The sequence below is a fragment of the Globicephala melas genome, chromosome 5, assembly GCF_963455315.2.
Source record: "Globicephala melas chromosome 5, mGloMel1.2, whole genome shotgun sequence".
In the NCBI taxonomy this organism is placed as follows: Eukaryota; Metazoa; Chordata; class Mammalia; order Artiodactyla; family Delphinidae; genus Globicephala; species Globicephala melas.
Genome location: NC_083318.1, coordinates 73,512,957 through 73,526,244, shown reverse-complemented (window position 1 = coordinate 73,526,244; position 13,288 = coordinate 73,512,957). Strand labels below are relative to the sequence as shown.

At 50.6% G+C, this 13,288-nt stretch overlaps 1 protein-coding gene across 5 annotated transcripts in view; it reads right to left on the bottom strand.

Moving 5' to 3' along the window:
• Positions 1-12,840, bottom strand: part of PDGFRA (platelet derived growth factor receptor alpha) — a 45,571-nt gene extending 32,731 nt beyond the window's left edge. The window contains exons 1-4 of one of the 5 annotated variants that reach the window (XM_060299327.1): positions 9,815-9,928; positions 8,942-9,239; positions 3,064-3,124; positions 1,283-1,600 (exon numbers count right to left, since the gene is read on the bottom strand). In XM_060299327.1, coding sequence (XP_060155310.1) covers positions 1,283-1,600; positions 3,064-3,112 — 367 coding nt within the window. In that variant the 5' untranslated portion in view covers positions 3,113-3,124; positions 8,942-9,239; positions 9,815-9,928. Of the gene's footprint in view, positions 1-1,282; positions 1,601-3,063; positions 3,125-8,941; positions 9,240-9,814; positions 9,987-11,437; positions 11,905-12,618 lie in introns of those variants that run through there. The other 4 variants (XM_030880534.2, XM_060299328.1, XM_060299329.2 and 1 more) reach the window with 4 other exon arrangements.
• Between the last annotated feature and the right edge of the window lie 448 nt (positions 12,841-13,288).

Genomic DNA, 13,288 nt, shown 5'->3' with positions numbered 1-13,288 from the left:
CCCTTACATACTTAATCCCACCTTACTCCTATCCTGGCACGTGTGTCTTGGAGGACAAGAGACAACATCAACCTGAATTTTTATTAAAAAGAAAAAAAAATATTCTAACTCATCAAGAGTAAATACAGGCACACCTCGGTGTACTGCGCTTCGCAGATCCTGAATTTGTTACAAATCGGAGGTTTGTGGCAACGCTGCATCAAGAAAATCTATCAGGGGCTTCCCTGGTGGTGCAGTGGTTGGGAGTCCGCCTGCCGATGCAGGGGACGCGGGTTCATGCCCCGGTCCGGGAAGATCCCACATGCCGCGGAGCGGCTGGGCCCGTGAGCCATGGCCGCTGAGCCTGCGCGTCCGGAGCCTGTGCTCCGCAGCGGGAGGCCGCAACAGTGAGAGGCCCGCGTACCGCAAAAAAAAAAAAAAAGAAAAAGAAAATCTATCAGTGCCATTTTTTCCAACAGCATTCCCTCAGTCCGTGTCTCTGTGTCACATATTAGTAATTCTTGTTAATATTTCAAACTTTTTCATTGTTATTATCTTTGTTACAGTGATCTGTGATCAGTGATATTTGATATTACTATTGCAAAAAGATTACAACTCACTGAAGGCTGAGACAATGGTGTTTCTAGCAATAAAATATTTTAAACTTACAGTACGTACGTTGTTTTTTTTTAAGACATAATGCTATTGCACACCTAATAGGCTGCAGTATAATTCAAACATAACTTTTATATCCACTGGAAAACCAAAAAAAAATTTGTGTGACTCCCTTTATTGTGATATTGGCTTTAATGAGGGGGTCAGGAGCTAAACCTGTAACATCTCCAAGGTACGCCTGTATATGTTTTATTGAATTTAAGAAATAGCATGGTTATTTGGAAACTATTCTAATGACTATGGGCAAGTCCATGATAAGGCCTACCTAATTACTTTGTGGCCCCAGCACTTAGCAGTGCCTGTCACACAAAGCATACACAGTAAATATTTGTTGAACTCGATCAAACTGAATAGAAATGAGTACATTTCAGACATTCTGCACAATGCCAATAAAAGATGCCACAATGACAATGATTTTCAAAACTTAATACAGTTCCAAAATATTAAGTGAATATTTCTAGATGCCGGCATGACAAATGATCTTGATTTAAGTTTGTGTGTTCGCCTATAGTTTTCAAATTTTCTCCGATGAAAATTTATGATTTTTATACTTATAAAAAACTCTCATACAATCAACAGGAGAGACGGGACGACGATAAGCTTGGTCCAGGGGACCCAGGCAACTCACCTGGCACATAGATGTAAATGCGTCTGCCCTCGATCTCGCTTTCTTCCAACTGCGTGTGGTTGTAATAGCAAGTGTACAGCCCCGTGTGGGCCGCCGAGGCACTGACCACTTCCAGCACTGTCACAAAAAGGCCACTGTTGTTCTCCTCGTCCCTGATTTCCACATTGGGGTTCTCTTCTTCAGACATGGGGTACTGCCAGCTCACTTCACTCTCCCCAAAGCATCTCAGAGAAAAGGACGAATTCAGCTGCACAATCCTCTCGTTTTCATTGGGCAGGATGGAGGGTAATGAAAGCTGGCAGAGGATGAGGCTTGGCCCTGTAAAAGGAAACATGCTCTGAATAGGATGCAGGCCAAAAGGACGGTCTCACCCAGAGCAGCTTCCATGAACAATGACCATTTCTACGCAAAAATCCGCTAGCCTGGGTGCCCTTGAAAGGCCCCCCATTATAACGGCACCGCATCTGCTGAGAGCAGCAAATGCTCCTAAGGCCTCAATAGTCCCGCTAAGCGCCCCTGGATTCACCCCTCCAAACACTCCAATGGATAGAGGACGTCTGACTCCAACTCCATATTTTAGACTCTCATGTGTGACCATGAAATATCCCAAGATAGTATAAGCTCAAGCACACGTGCATTCTTTACTGTGGACAGGGAACGCAGACAGTAAAGACACAAGGCAGATTCGTGCTCAAGAAGTACGCGTCTTCCGTTCCTCTCTACCCTCTGGCGTGCCTCCTCTCTAATGACTTCCAGAAACCAAAGCAGGAGGATGTGGATTTCAATTCAAAAAGAAGAGTCAAGCCCAAGAGCAAAAACGCCTAAGTTCATCTTAGAACCTAAAATGTCAGTCTAGCTGCTTCCTCTGTCTATAAAACTGGTAGAAGAGATGTTATGACTTAATTCATTATTCATTAATGTTCTCTAACCTCCCTCTGAGCCTGGTGTGGGAATCCCACCCGACTTCAGTTATGTGTCCACTATGATTGAACAGCTTTTGTTAACGGGAAGTGGTAAGTACACCTGGGTCACTATCCCGCAGGTGGGGAATACTGAGTGGACTTCAGAACTCTTAAATCACTGACAGTGCTTAGTTCTACCATATCCATCTAGATACGACCTAAAGAGACTAATAGACTTAAGTTAACTCCTCAGATTAGAAAAACACTGGTGTCATGGTGAACATCTGCAATTTATAAATATCTGGATGAAAACTAAGAAAGTCCAATAAATATTTCAACAAATGGCCCCAGTGGCATCCCTCCTGTTGGAAGAGAGTTACTAAGCTTCCCCAAAAGTCAGTCTGTTAATTCAATTTCAAGGCCAATGGTGATTCTAAGATTTTGTAGCAATGAAAGCATCTTCCACCTAAGACAGGTATAACTTTAGACAGGTATGATTTTCTAGATGAGATTTTTCCATTATGTGTTCCCTTTGAGCATTCTTGAATTCCCCTGATCCACCTCTACTGGAAACCCATGTCCCACGAGATGGAGGAGGGCGGTGGGCAAATTTAGACTATTATTCCTAACAATATTTCAACGCCATGATGACACACAGAAAGAACATTCTTTTTTGAACTGGAATTAGTGCAATACAGCAGAGAGAACTGAAGGTTTGTGGTCATTCTAGATAATGTCCCATAGGTTTCTACTTCTCTTTACTCTTTTGGACTGTTTGCAGTATGCGCAGTATAGGTCATATACCCGCAGAGCACAGAACTTAGGGGAAGAAAAGATTTCCCCTAGGACAATGAACTCAGATAGGCCTGTGATCCATACCTGTGACGAGACAGCCTAAGACCAGGAGTGCCCAATGGGAAGTCCCCATAGTTCTGGAAAACTGAAAAAGTCAAACAGAAACAATGTTAGTCAATAAAACAACCCATGAGCCTAGTTCTCTTTGCGCTTTGCACTATGGAAAATGTTTTTTTTTTCTTTTTTTAGTTATTAAATTGCCTTTTTATTTAAATTTAATTTTATTATTTTTTTTATACAGCAGGTTCTTATTAGTCATCAATCTTATGTTAACAGCATCCTTTTAGTCAACAACATCCTGGGTTTTAAGATTCACAGTTAAAACAGGAAGATGCCTAAGAAGCAGAAATCAGATGGCCTTGTGCGGCCCCGAGATCATGACAGGAACCATCTGAAGCCCAAACCCTTTTTGATTGTCTGCAGCTTTCAAATTCCAAAAAGTCTGACTTTATTGTCTTGGAATATGTCCAAAAGTACAGAAGAACGGTTCCTCTTAAACCATTTAAATTAAGATTGCGAAAAACAAATAAACATGTATTTACTCAACTGCTAAACTTGAGCTGTTTTCACTCAAAATGCGTTGATTGGCTTCGTGTTTCGCTAACAGAAAATACTTGGTCACATCCTCGGCAACTTTTGGGAAAAGATGCTTAGGCTGCCAACAAATATCTTAATACTTGAGAGCCATCCTGGTATAGACGTTTTTACAAGTTGCACTAACCCAGTGTCACTCAGAGGATGTCACAGGCAGGCCTGTACCAGGCTAAGGCCTGGGCCCCCAGCCCAAGTTCTCCCAGGACCTGCTACATTCACAGTCAAGCTGAACAAGGCACAGAAAAGCCGAGGGCACAGGCATGGAAAGAGGATCCGTAAAGGAAGTGAAAAAGGGAGAGGAAGTGCGAGAGAAAAGTGTGGCTAAATTCTTGTGTTTCAGGGATGCAGTAAACCACGGGATAAAATTCAATGGATGATTCGTTCTCACACAGGTACCTGTACCTGCAAAAGCCAAGTTCTCCACCCTGATTTCCTGCAACAAATTCTAGGGAACGGAAGAGAAGTAGAGAGAGAGAGAGAGACTGAAACTGAATGTCCCTAAGACAAAACAGGGAAAAGCAGTGGGCAAGAAAGGGGGGGATAAGGAAAATTAACGGAGGGAAAAATGAAAAGCAGGACCCATACTGCCCTGCAGTAAAACCACTGAAAAATCCGTTCTGGTCCACCCTCTGAAAAGGCCCCTCTCCTTTATCCTTTTCTTTCCATGCACACCCCACAAATGTTATTATCTCCCGCTTCACTTCCCACATGAAGTCACTGAGAAAGTGATCTTCCTGAAGTCGACCACGATGAGCTTCCAGGTATTGGGTCTGCTGAGCATCCAAGTTTCAATTAAAGAGGCTCCGCGGAGGGGCCTGGGCAGGGGCGCAAGCTTTAAGATGACCCATAAAAATCACCTAAGCCTTGGCCTGGGAGGTACTGGGTCTCTGAGTTGCTCAAAACCCCAACTCATGCAACGGAAATGATTTCATGGGACTTGACTTGTTCCATCACTGACTTTGATGTGTGCACAGGATTCCTGAGTAAGCTGTCTAAAAAACAAAACCAAAGAAGAAATTCACGTATGCCTGTGTTTAGTCCTTGTTTTCTTCTTTTTTTTTTTCGTTGCAGAGGATCCAGTTGATAATAGCCTAGTCGTTTTTGGTGGAGCATGAGAGCTTCGTCATGTATTCTTGCTTGGAAGTGGCAACTGGTCTACCTGCAGACATCACATTTCTGCCCTATTCAATTCTACCAGTTAAATGGAAGAGGAAGAAAGACAGATGAAACATGGAATGCTGGTAGCAGTGAGCGGGCTAGACAGGAATAAAATGATAATTCTGTTTTCTCCAAAGCAGGAACGAGAAACCAATATGTATGAAGCCAAAGTTGTCATGTGTATGCCGTGTTTGTTGATAATAACCCTGTGAAATATCTGATTTTAAAAAGTGCCGCTGGTGGCTCAGAGAGGTTTAGCAAATGACCCAAAATCACACTGTTGGTGGTAAAGCCAGGATTGTAACACCGCGTCTGTGTAATGCAAACACCACGCTCTCTGCAATCCACCATATGTTCTCTCTCAAGGGAAGGTCAGTGTTTCAACCTTCTGTGCTCCCTCCACCCCCAACTATTTCCTAGTGCAAACTGGGGCCCTGCTTTCCTCCTCTGCTCTCTGCCACAGTGAGAGCAGCACAATGTGCCGTGAACCCAAATGCAATTTGCACAATGCTAGCTGGCTGATGGCTTCCAAGGATCCTGGCGTGTGCCCAGGGATGCAGGGTCTCCTCACTGCTGTGGTGACGGGCACAGCGGGCCCCAGAGCCGGGCTGGAAAGACTGACTTACCACAATTAGCAGTAACGGGCCTGTGTGTTTGTACATATAAATATCAACCTCCCACTGATAATCCACTTAGCAAACTTCAAAGGAGCCCTCCAGAGCCAGCTTGATGTCTTGGGTTTTATCACATTTATATCCTGCATTCCTTCAGCGGGGCTTGCCAATGATGTATCTTTAAAGCATTCCCAAGCTTAAAAGAGGGGCTCACTGCTTTTACAGCGCAGGCTCTGACGAGCGTTTTGCCCCGGCCAGGCCCCACCATGTTTCCTTCTGTGCATCCAGATATGGGGGACCCGATGCCAGGGGAGGATTACTTACTGACATACAAAGGGGGCAATGAAAACAGGGCCTCGGAGCAAGCGATAATGATACAAATACTGAAAATCAACATGTGTTTGCTTATGATTTCGACCTCCCTTCTCTGATAAGAGTGGTTCCCTAGCTAGAAATCTAGGCATATTGGTGAAGTTTCGTGTCATTACTCGTCTGTAACTCAGACAATTTACTCGTGAATAATTGCAGACTGTTAGCCCTACAGGGAGGTAATAGAAAACAACTGGAAAGAACGGAGGCTTCCCTTCCTATTGGCCCTGGAGTGAGACTCTCTAGGAGTCATGTTGCTATTTCCAGTTCTTTTCTACTCTGGGAGTAACTGCTCATCCTTAATCGGTAACCCCTATCCTAGAGCTCCTCCAAAAGTCGGACATGCAAATATCAGGAACTGAGGTTACAGATTCAGGGAAACACAGCGTGTTATGAGTCAGCAAGAATAAACCACTTTGCAAGGACGTACAGTGGATTTCATCCAAAAAACATCTTTTTTAATCATAATCATTTCTCTCATGCCAGCCGTGCGCTGAGACTTCAGTCTCAATCCTCTATACTCACAGCTCGTTGCCACGGGTTAGAGAAACGACTGGAGAAAAGAGATCTCTTCCGTGTTCACTCTCAGACAAATGAGTGTGGTCTCTCCTCCCATCCCCCATTCTCTGGTCCTTCATTCCTTCTCTCAGAAGATATGATAGAAATGGCATTAGAGCAGGCCTTGATCCCACATCTGACACCTAGGCCACCTCTCTGAACCTCAGTCTCTTCCGTAAACCAAGACTAACACCTGACTCGCTGGCTTGCCTTACTGCATTATTATAAAGACTAAATTCTATAGTGTAATTGAAAGGGCTTCAGAAACTGCAGCTGTTAGGCTTCATACTGCCTCTTTTTCTGCAGGCTCCAAAAATGTTTTAGATGAGAGGGACATCAGAGGGGCTACTGCAGCTTCTACTTACTGAGACCAGTCAGGCCCCAGAGGCTTGACTGGCCCTGTACCGCCTGCGTAGTGGAGAACTGAATCTGAACTCGCATGTGGTGAAGCCTGGTGTAGTTATCAACACTGTTTCAAGTTGAACCAATATATACAGTCATGTAAACAGAGAAACAAATCTGTTTGCAGCCACTATTCTTTCTCTTTAACAGGTTGCCATCTCTGTCCCTGCAAACAGAAGCAAAGAGCCATTAACTATGACTCTACAGTCAAAAACAACATGCTAAGCTAGAGAGTAAACACAGGACAAGCAATGCAAGGGCACTATTTCCAGAAGAGAGAGCATGGCATTCTTCTCACAAAGCCAGAGAGCTGGCTTCCGGATCACCAGCTGCACAATGCATCCCGCTGCAGAGCCGCTGAATACTGAATTTCACCCCACCCTGGCATGACTAGAGGCCACAGAAGACTCTCTCACAGTCCCAAAAGTCACTGACGACCTCAAGATTCAGATTTCCGAGGTTCAGTTAATTTCAGCTCTCTTCAGTTAATTCTAACTGTGAAAATTACATGGGCTGCTTTTCCCCTGCGACAAATGTTCTTGCAACTTCAGCCCAGGCAATCCAAATGCTGGTCTACCCTGGTGGCAACTTCAGCGAGGGTGTGTTTACTGGGATCTGCACCTCACCAGAGCCTGTTTTACTGTTTTTATCTCCTTGAGTTCCATTAGACATTCCAGTGATGGGCGGGGGCTGGAGCAGTTTTACATGGGAACATTTTATGGGACCGTCTGAGCTCATAAACCTTTCTGCTCTCCTGCACCAGATATTTGACCACAGGAGACTACAATGTCAACTTCCTTTTGATTGTCACCAAACTGGTGTGACACCTAATGGGACAACCTTAGGCGTAGCAGCTTGTAGTATACTTGATCTCACCAAGTCCCCAACACTAGGGCTTCACTGTAAAAGGAAATGCAAATAACCCACCTATCTTCTTCACAGGTCTGTTCTGATAATCAGATGTGGTAGGTCAGCACTTTGCTCATTAGGTAAATACAAAGGATTAACAACTAAGGCGAAAGACTACCCAGAAGTCCATAAAATAAATGTTGTCAGCCCAATGACTCTTGCAACTTCACAGAAGAAGAAAACTTGGTCCTACCGGGTGGAAAATGCATCTTCCTGGTGCCACGACTCGCTTAGAATATCCGCGAAGCCCATTCTCTCACAGGGTCGTTGCAGTTCTCAAGTAAAACCAGCAGGTGGCAGTATTGGTCCAAGGGACAGGCAGTCCGGCTTAGATGCTGCTACAAGTTCTGTGCCAAAACGTCCCAAATCTTAACTTCCAATCTCTTATTTTATTGGGTTGTACATTTAGGTTTCGTGGTGACCTCAGCTCAAAGCCCGCAGAATAGAAACAGGAATAGGGTAACTGCCTGCGAAATGGCTTAAAGTTCCGCGGGGCCCCAAGAGAATTCGCCGAAGGCCATACATCACCACCACCACCATCACCATCACCATCACCCCTGCCAGAGGGTCGGCCGGGGAGACTGAGCTTCGGGAGCCAGGAAAATGGCGCTGCCATCCCAGGTCGCAAAGGTTTAGAAAGTTCAGCAGGAAAAGCCACTCGGGAGGAGGTCGGGCGGTTCAGGGTTTTGTTTCACCAACGCTCTCCCCACCTTGCAGTTTCCGCCCGCTCAGGGGAGGGAGACCACCTGGGCAGCGCTAGGTGGGGGTCCCGACGCCGTGGCCGGGCCCGCGCTGCCCAATCTGTTCGCATACCATTGTCACCCCTCGTAAAGCCCCCGGCGGGGGCCGCGACGGCCGCGCAGCCCGGGAACTACGGGCTGATTGGAAACGACTGCTCCCATTGCATAATAACGCAGGGTCGTAAAACAAACAGCAAGAGGCCGCCTGCGCGGCAGGAGAACTTTCGAGGGGCTTGACACCGACCCCCACCCAAGAGCGCCCAGGATTTTACATCCTCCGCTTCTCCCACATGTAATTACTATGACGCCCCTACCCTTATCCCCAAACCCGGAGACCTCCGCCCCTCTCGTCCACCCAGCGCCATCCGGGCACACAAAGTGCCCGCGAGGCGTCAATCTGAGGCCTCCAGGAGGGGGTAAGGTGACCGAGGTTAGTCTTCCCCTGGGTCTCAGCGCTGCGCTCCGACCCGGCGGCTGCGGGGACCGCCGGAGGCTGGCGGAGAGCCGGATTGCGAGCCGGACGCCCGCTAGAGGGCGCGGTAGCCCCGAGAATCTTACCCGGCTAGCTCCTCGCTCCGGCCGGCCGCTCTGGCTCCGGGTCCCCGACAGCGCAGCGGAGACCGCTGCTCGCCCACCTTCGCCGGGGTGGTTCCGCGCTGGCACAGTCCGGCCTCCGGCCCCGCCACGCCCACACGAACACCGAGCGGGCCGCTCCCCCTCCCGCTGGTCCACGTTCTCGTCAGCTCAGTCACCCCGGCGCTTGGGGCAACGACCGCTCGCTCCCAGGTTTAGCGCCCGCGTCCGCCGCTGCGCCCCAGGCACGACGCTAGGCGTTTGCATTGTTTTCGGCTGAGACCTGAGAGGGGGCCGGACGGGGTGGAGGGAGAAGGACCGGGTGGGTTTAGGGTTACAGTCGCACGCTAGCGCCTCCTATGGGTCGGAAAGCGCCACGGCCGCGGACAGCTGCTCGCAGAGAAGGCCGCCGTGGCTGCGCCTCCTGCGCTTTTAAGAACCCAGCCTTTCCCCAGTGTCCCCCTTGCCCGACGCTCGCTCAGCCGCGGCTGCCCTAAGCACACAAGCGCCGCCTGCGCCTCTCGCTCCCCTTTCGCGGGGAAGGGGAAGACTGCTATAGGCGGGGAAGGAAGCACCCTGATTCCGAGGTCGTCCATCCCCTACAATCTACTTTTCCAACGGATCCCTGGCTCACTGTTCAGTTTAAAACAAAAGGAAATGCCACCAAGCCACTACAGCACAAGACAAGCACCGGCAGAGCCCGGACTAGAGTGTTGTGGGGAAAAGCAATTTGCCCCGACTCTGCCTCCCGCGCTCGAGGCAAGACCACAAACCTTACCCCCCGCCTCGCGTACCCCGCTGGCTGATGCTGCGCGCGGACCCCGTAAGACCAGACGCAAGGGAGGCTGAGAGCCGTACCTTTCGGCGACCGAGCAAGCTTTTAGCTTTCCCCCATGAATTGCCACTTTTCCATCAACAACATGTAACCCTATCGCAGCTCCCCGGAGGCCAGAGGGAGTCCCACCCACCGGGGTCTGCAGGAAGGCGCCGGTCACCACGTCCCCAGGATGCGTCCCGGCACTGCGCGCCGCCCACGGCCGGTCCCCAGGAGGCACAAAACGGGCCCGCCTCGGCGCCAGACGCGTTTGCAGCTGGGAAGCCCGGCCCGATGCCCCTCCCCCTACACCCCTCCCCAGTCCGTGCCCCCGGAGGAAAGCGGACCTGGGGCCGGGAGCCAAGGCTCCGTTTCGAGTCCCTCTCGGTCTAAAGGCTGGTGCAAGGGCCGAGGGGCAGCTGAGGGCTCCTTCCTGGTGCCTTCTCCCACCTCGTCTATCTCCCACTCGCCACCACCCCTCGCTCTTGGGACTCCAATCCTGGACCAGCTACACTTGGGTCAAACCCAAAGCAAGACTGTCCAAGAGCCCGAAGCAGGGACTCACTAGGGTGTCAGTGAGGCTGGTCGGGCCCTCGCCTGTCGGGGAGTGGAGGAAGGGCCCCCTTTACCGTAAGGACTGTGAAGAGGAGAAAGGCAAGAGAGAAAGAAAAGACGGAAGGGGAGCAAAGCAGCAGTACCAGAGCCTGGGTCGGTCAGATGGAGGTGGAGATTGGGGATGGGAGGGAATGTTAAAACCAGAGCCAGAGCGGAAACAAATGAGGTGCTCACGTCCCGGGGGCCCCTTCCTCCCCTCCAGCGGCCCCCGGGCTCGCCGATCTCTGGGGTGTTAGTCCCGTGAGCTGTGCGGCTGGTTGTCGTGCCCCGTTTGCCCCGGATGTCTCTCCCTGCTCTAAAAACCTGCCTAGTTCTGTTCGAAGGCGACCGCGGCGAGGCGAGGCGGTCCAAAACGTTGAGCAATTCGGTTGCGGAGCCAAAAAGCCATTTCCCACACAGCGAAGCCAGGGGCTTTTCCAGGCGGCCGGGCCGGGCGCGGGGCAGTCCGGACCTGATAAGTGTCATTCACGCTCCCTCTCCAGCCCCAATCTGCCTCTCACCCTGGAGATGGGCTGGGGGAGCAAAGGGCGGGGGTGGGGGGGCCGCTCTGGCGGCGGGAGAGACAGCGAACCGACAGCCCCTCGCTTCCTCCACGGCTGAGACGCTTGCCCAGGCTACTGGCAGCTCCTTCACACCTGGCCAGGCGGCCGGGGTTCCTGGCCCCCTCAGACAGCGGTGCTCGGGTCAAGCCACACTCCCTCTCACTCTCAGCTGGCCGAGACCCTTTCCGACCTGAACCGCTGATCCCAGTTGTTTCCGAGCCAAGTGGACGCCGCCCGCTCCCCTGGCGCTGCCTGGAGAAGTTAATCTCACGTATAAAAGCCGATTTCCATGGGGATAGACGGTGGAAGAAGGAGGGGCGCGAGGAGAGAGCTCCGAGGCGGGCAGAGACTCTGGCCGGCGCAGGGAGTGGAATAGAAACAGGGACACTGGAGAGGGTGAAGCACGGGCGGCGAGTGCCACGCATCCCCGCGCGGAAAGGGGCATGCGAGGGGGGTGCAGGGTCCGGGTGCCCCGAGGGAGGTATTTCGCCTCCCATCTTCCTGTCTTACCTGGGAACCAAGTTTCTCCGTTACGAGTTGTCCCTAACTTCCCCCACAAGAAGTTCTCCACTTTTTTGGCGACCTTCCTTCTTTCCTTCCTGCGGCCGGGACTGGGCAGGAGCAGAGACCCGGGCTTTGCATAAACGGTTCGACCGAGGAAGGGGGCGCGCAGAGATTGGTGGGGGTGGGGACCACCGCGCACAATGAGGGCCCCTTGGAGCGCAGTTCGAAATTCCTCAAATCTCAGTTGCTGGAATGCGAGGCGACGATGACTTCTTCACTCGGGGCCAAATGTGTTTGTCATTACTCCAGACCGCCTGCCTGCCTGCCCTGGCCGCCGTCGCCCCCGCGCTAGAGCGCGCAACCAGAGCGCACTGCGGCGCTGGCGCCCGCTCTCCCTTGCACTTCACTGATCCCACAAACCGCCGAGGAGCTCCCCAAACCTCGCCCAAATCCGCGCCCCCTCTGCTTGTCTCGAAGCCGCCAAGGCTGTGGTGAGTCTGGCCCCGGCTCGCACCGGGCGCAGCGTCGTCCAGTAATTACGCGCCCTGGGTCGGCGCCATGTGCACCCGGCGGGCACCCAAGGTCCGGCCCTCTCCAGCCGAGCCTTTCACGCCTCCCCTCCCTTCAACCCCTTCCGCGCCCCGCTCCGCGCTCTTCTCTCCCCACCTCCCTCGGTCCACCGGCCGCGCTCCACACCACCCGCTACAGCGCTGTCGCGCCAAACTGCGGGCGAGGAATGAAAATACTCGTTAAAAACCTGTCGCCTTCCAGGACCCAATGCCAGGAAGAGGGCAAACACCTCTGCCCCAACTCCCAGCAGTACTAGGTGCTAGTCCCAGTATACAGGAATACCACCCCCAATCCCAAAAGAAACCTCAAAAATGTAACCTTAAACAATTTCTTTGGGAGGCCATAGAGTTGTTAGAAAAACACTGCTTTTAAAAATAGGTCTGGAAAATGTGGGTTTTTTTAAAATGCCTAGACTTTCTAACTCTATAGTTATCTTTCCTCCAAGTGAAGTTTATTCAAAATAAATTACTCTCTGGACAGACAACTAGAATTCAACTCCAATTTTTTTTTTTTTCTGATCGCCCAAACTTTAAGTGAAGTTACTTCACTTCTTGTAGCCCAAAGGGCCTGATTAGGGACTTCTCTTAGAAACAAAAATCCTTTTTCTCCTCCCTTACCTTCTCCTCCTATGTCAATTCGCAATGAAAATCCTACATATGGAGCAAAAAATGTGTCCACGGCCTTCAGTCCTCTCCTGTAGTCCCCTCCTCTGTTTCACTCACTCTAGCTCCAACCGTAATGGGCTCAAAAACCGCGTTTTGTAATTGATTCAATGTTATAGTCCATCCTTCTAAAACTAATCATTTGCTCTAAGTAAATAGCTGTCAGGAAATGAAGGCCCCCCCTCCCCTCGGCCTCTTCAAAATAAGAGTTTCCCTCGAACTCCGTGCGCTCTGAATCTTCCAGCCCCCAGATTGCGCCTTCACTTTTCGCTCTTATGCAATCAGGGGGTCCAGCCCCAACCTCCAGACTTCGACAACAACTGGGGGGCGGGGAGAAGCAGACCAGATGGGGTGGGTGGGATGGAAGAGGGAGGTGTGGATGCTCTGCCGGGGAAGGGGTTCGCGAAGATACAAACTGCCCATCATTTCCAGAATGAGTTTGCCTCCTGATCTGGGGGACATTTTCCTACGCAGCTAAGTTGCTTTGTATTTTCTTTGAAAGGAAGAAAAAGAACACGTTAAATTGTAGTTAATGCCCAGAGAGAATATAAATCTGGAATCGAGAAGTGGCCCTTCTGTAGGAATTCCTAGCCCGACTATAACTGGGGCCGTCAGGAGAGATCTC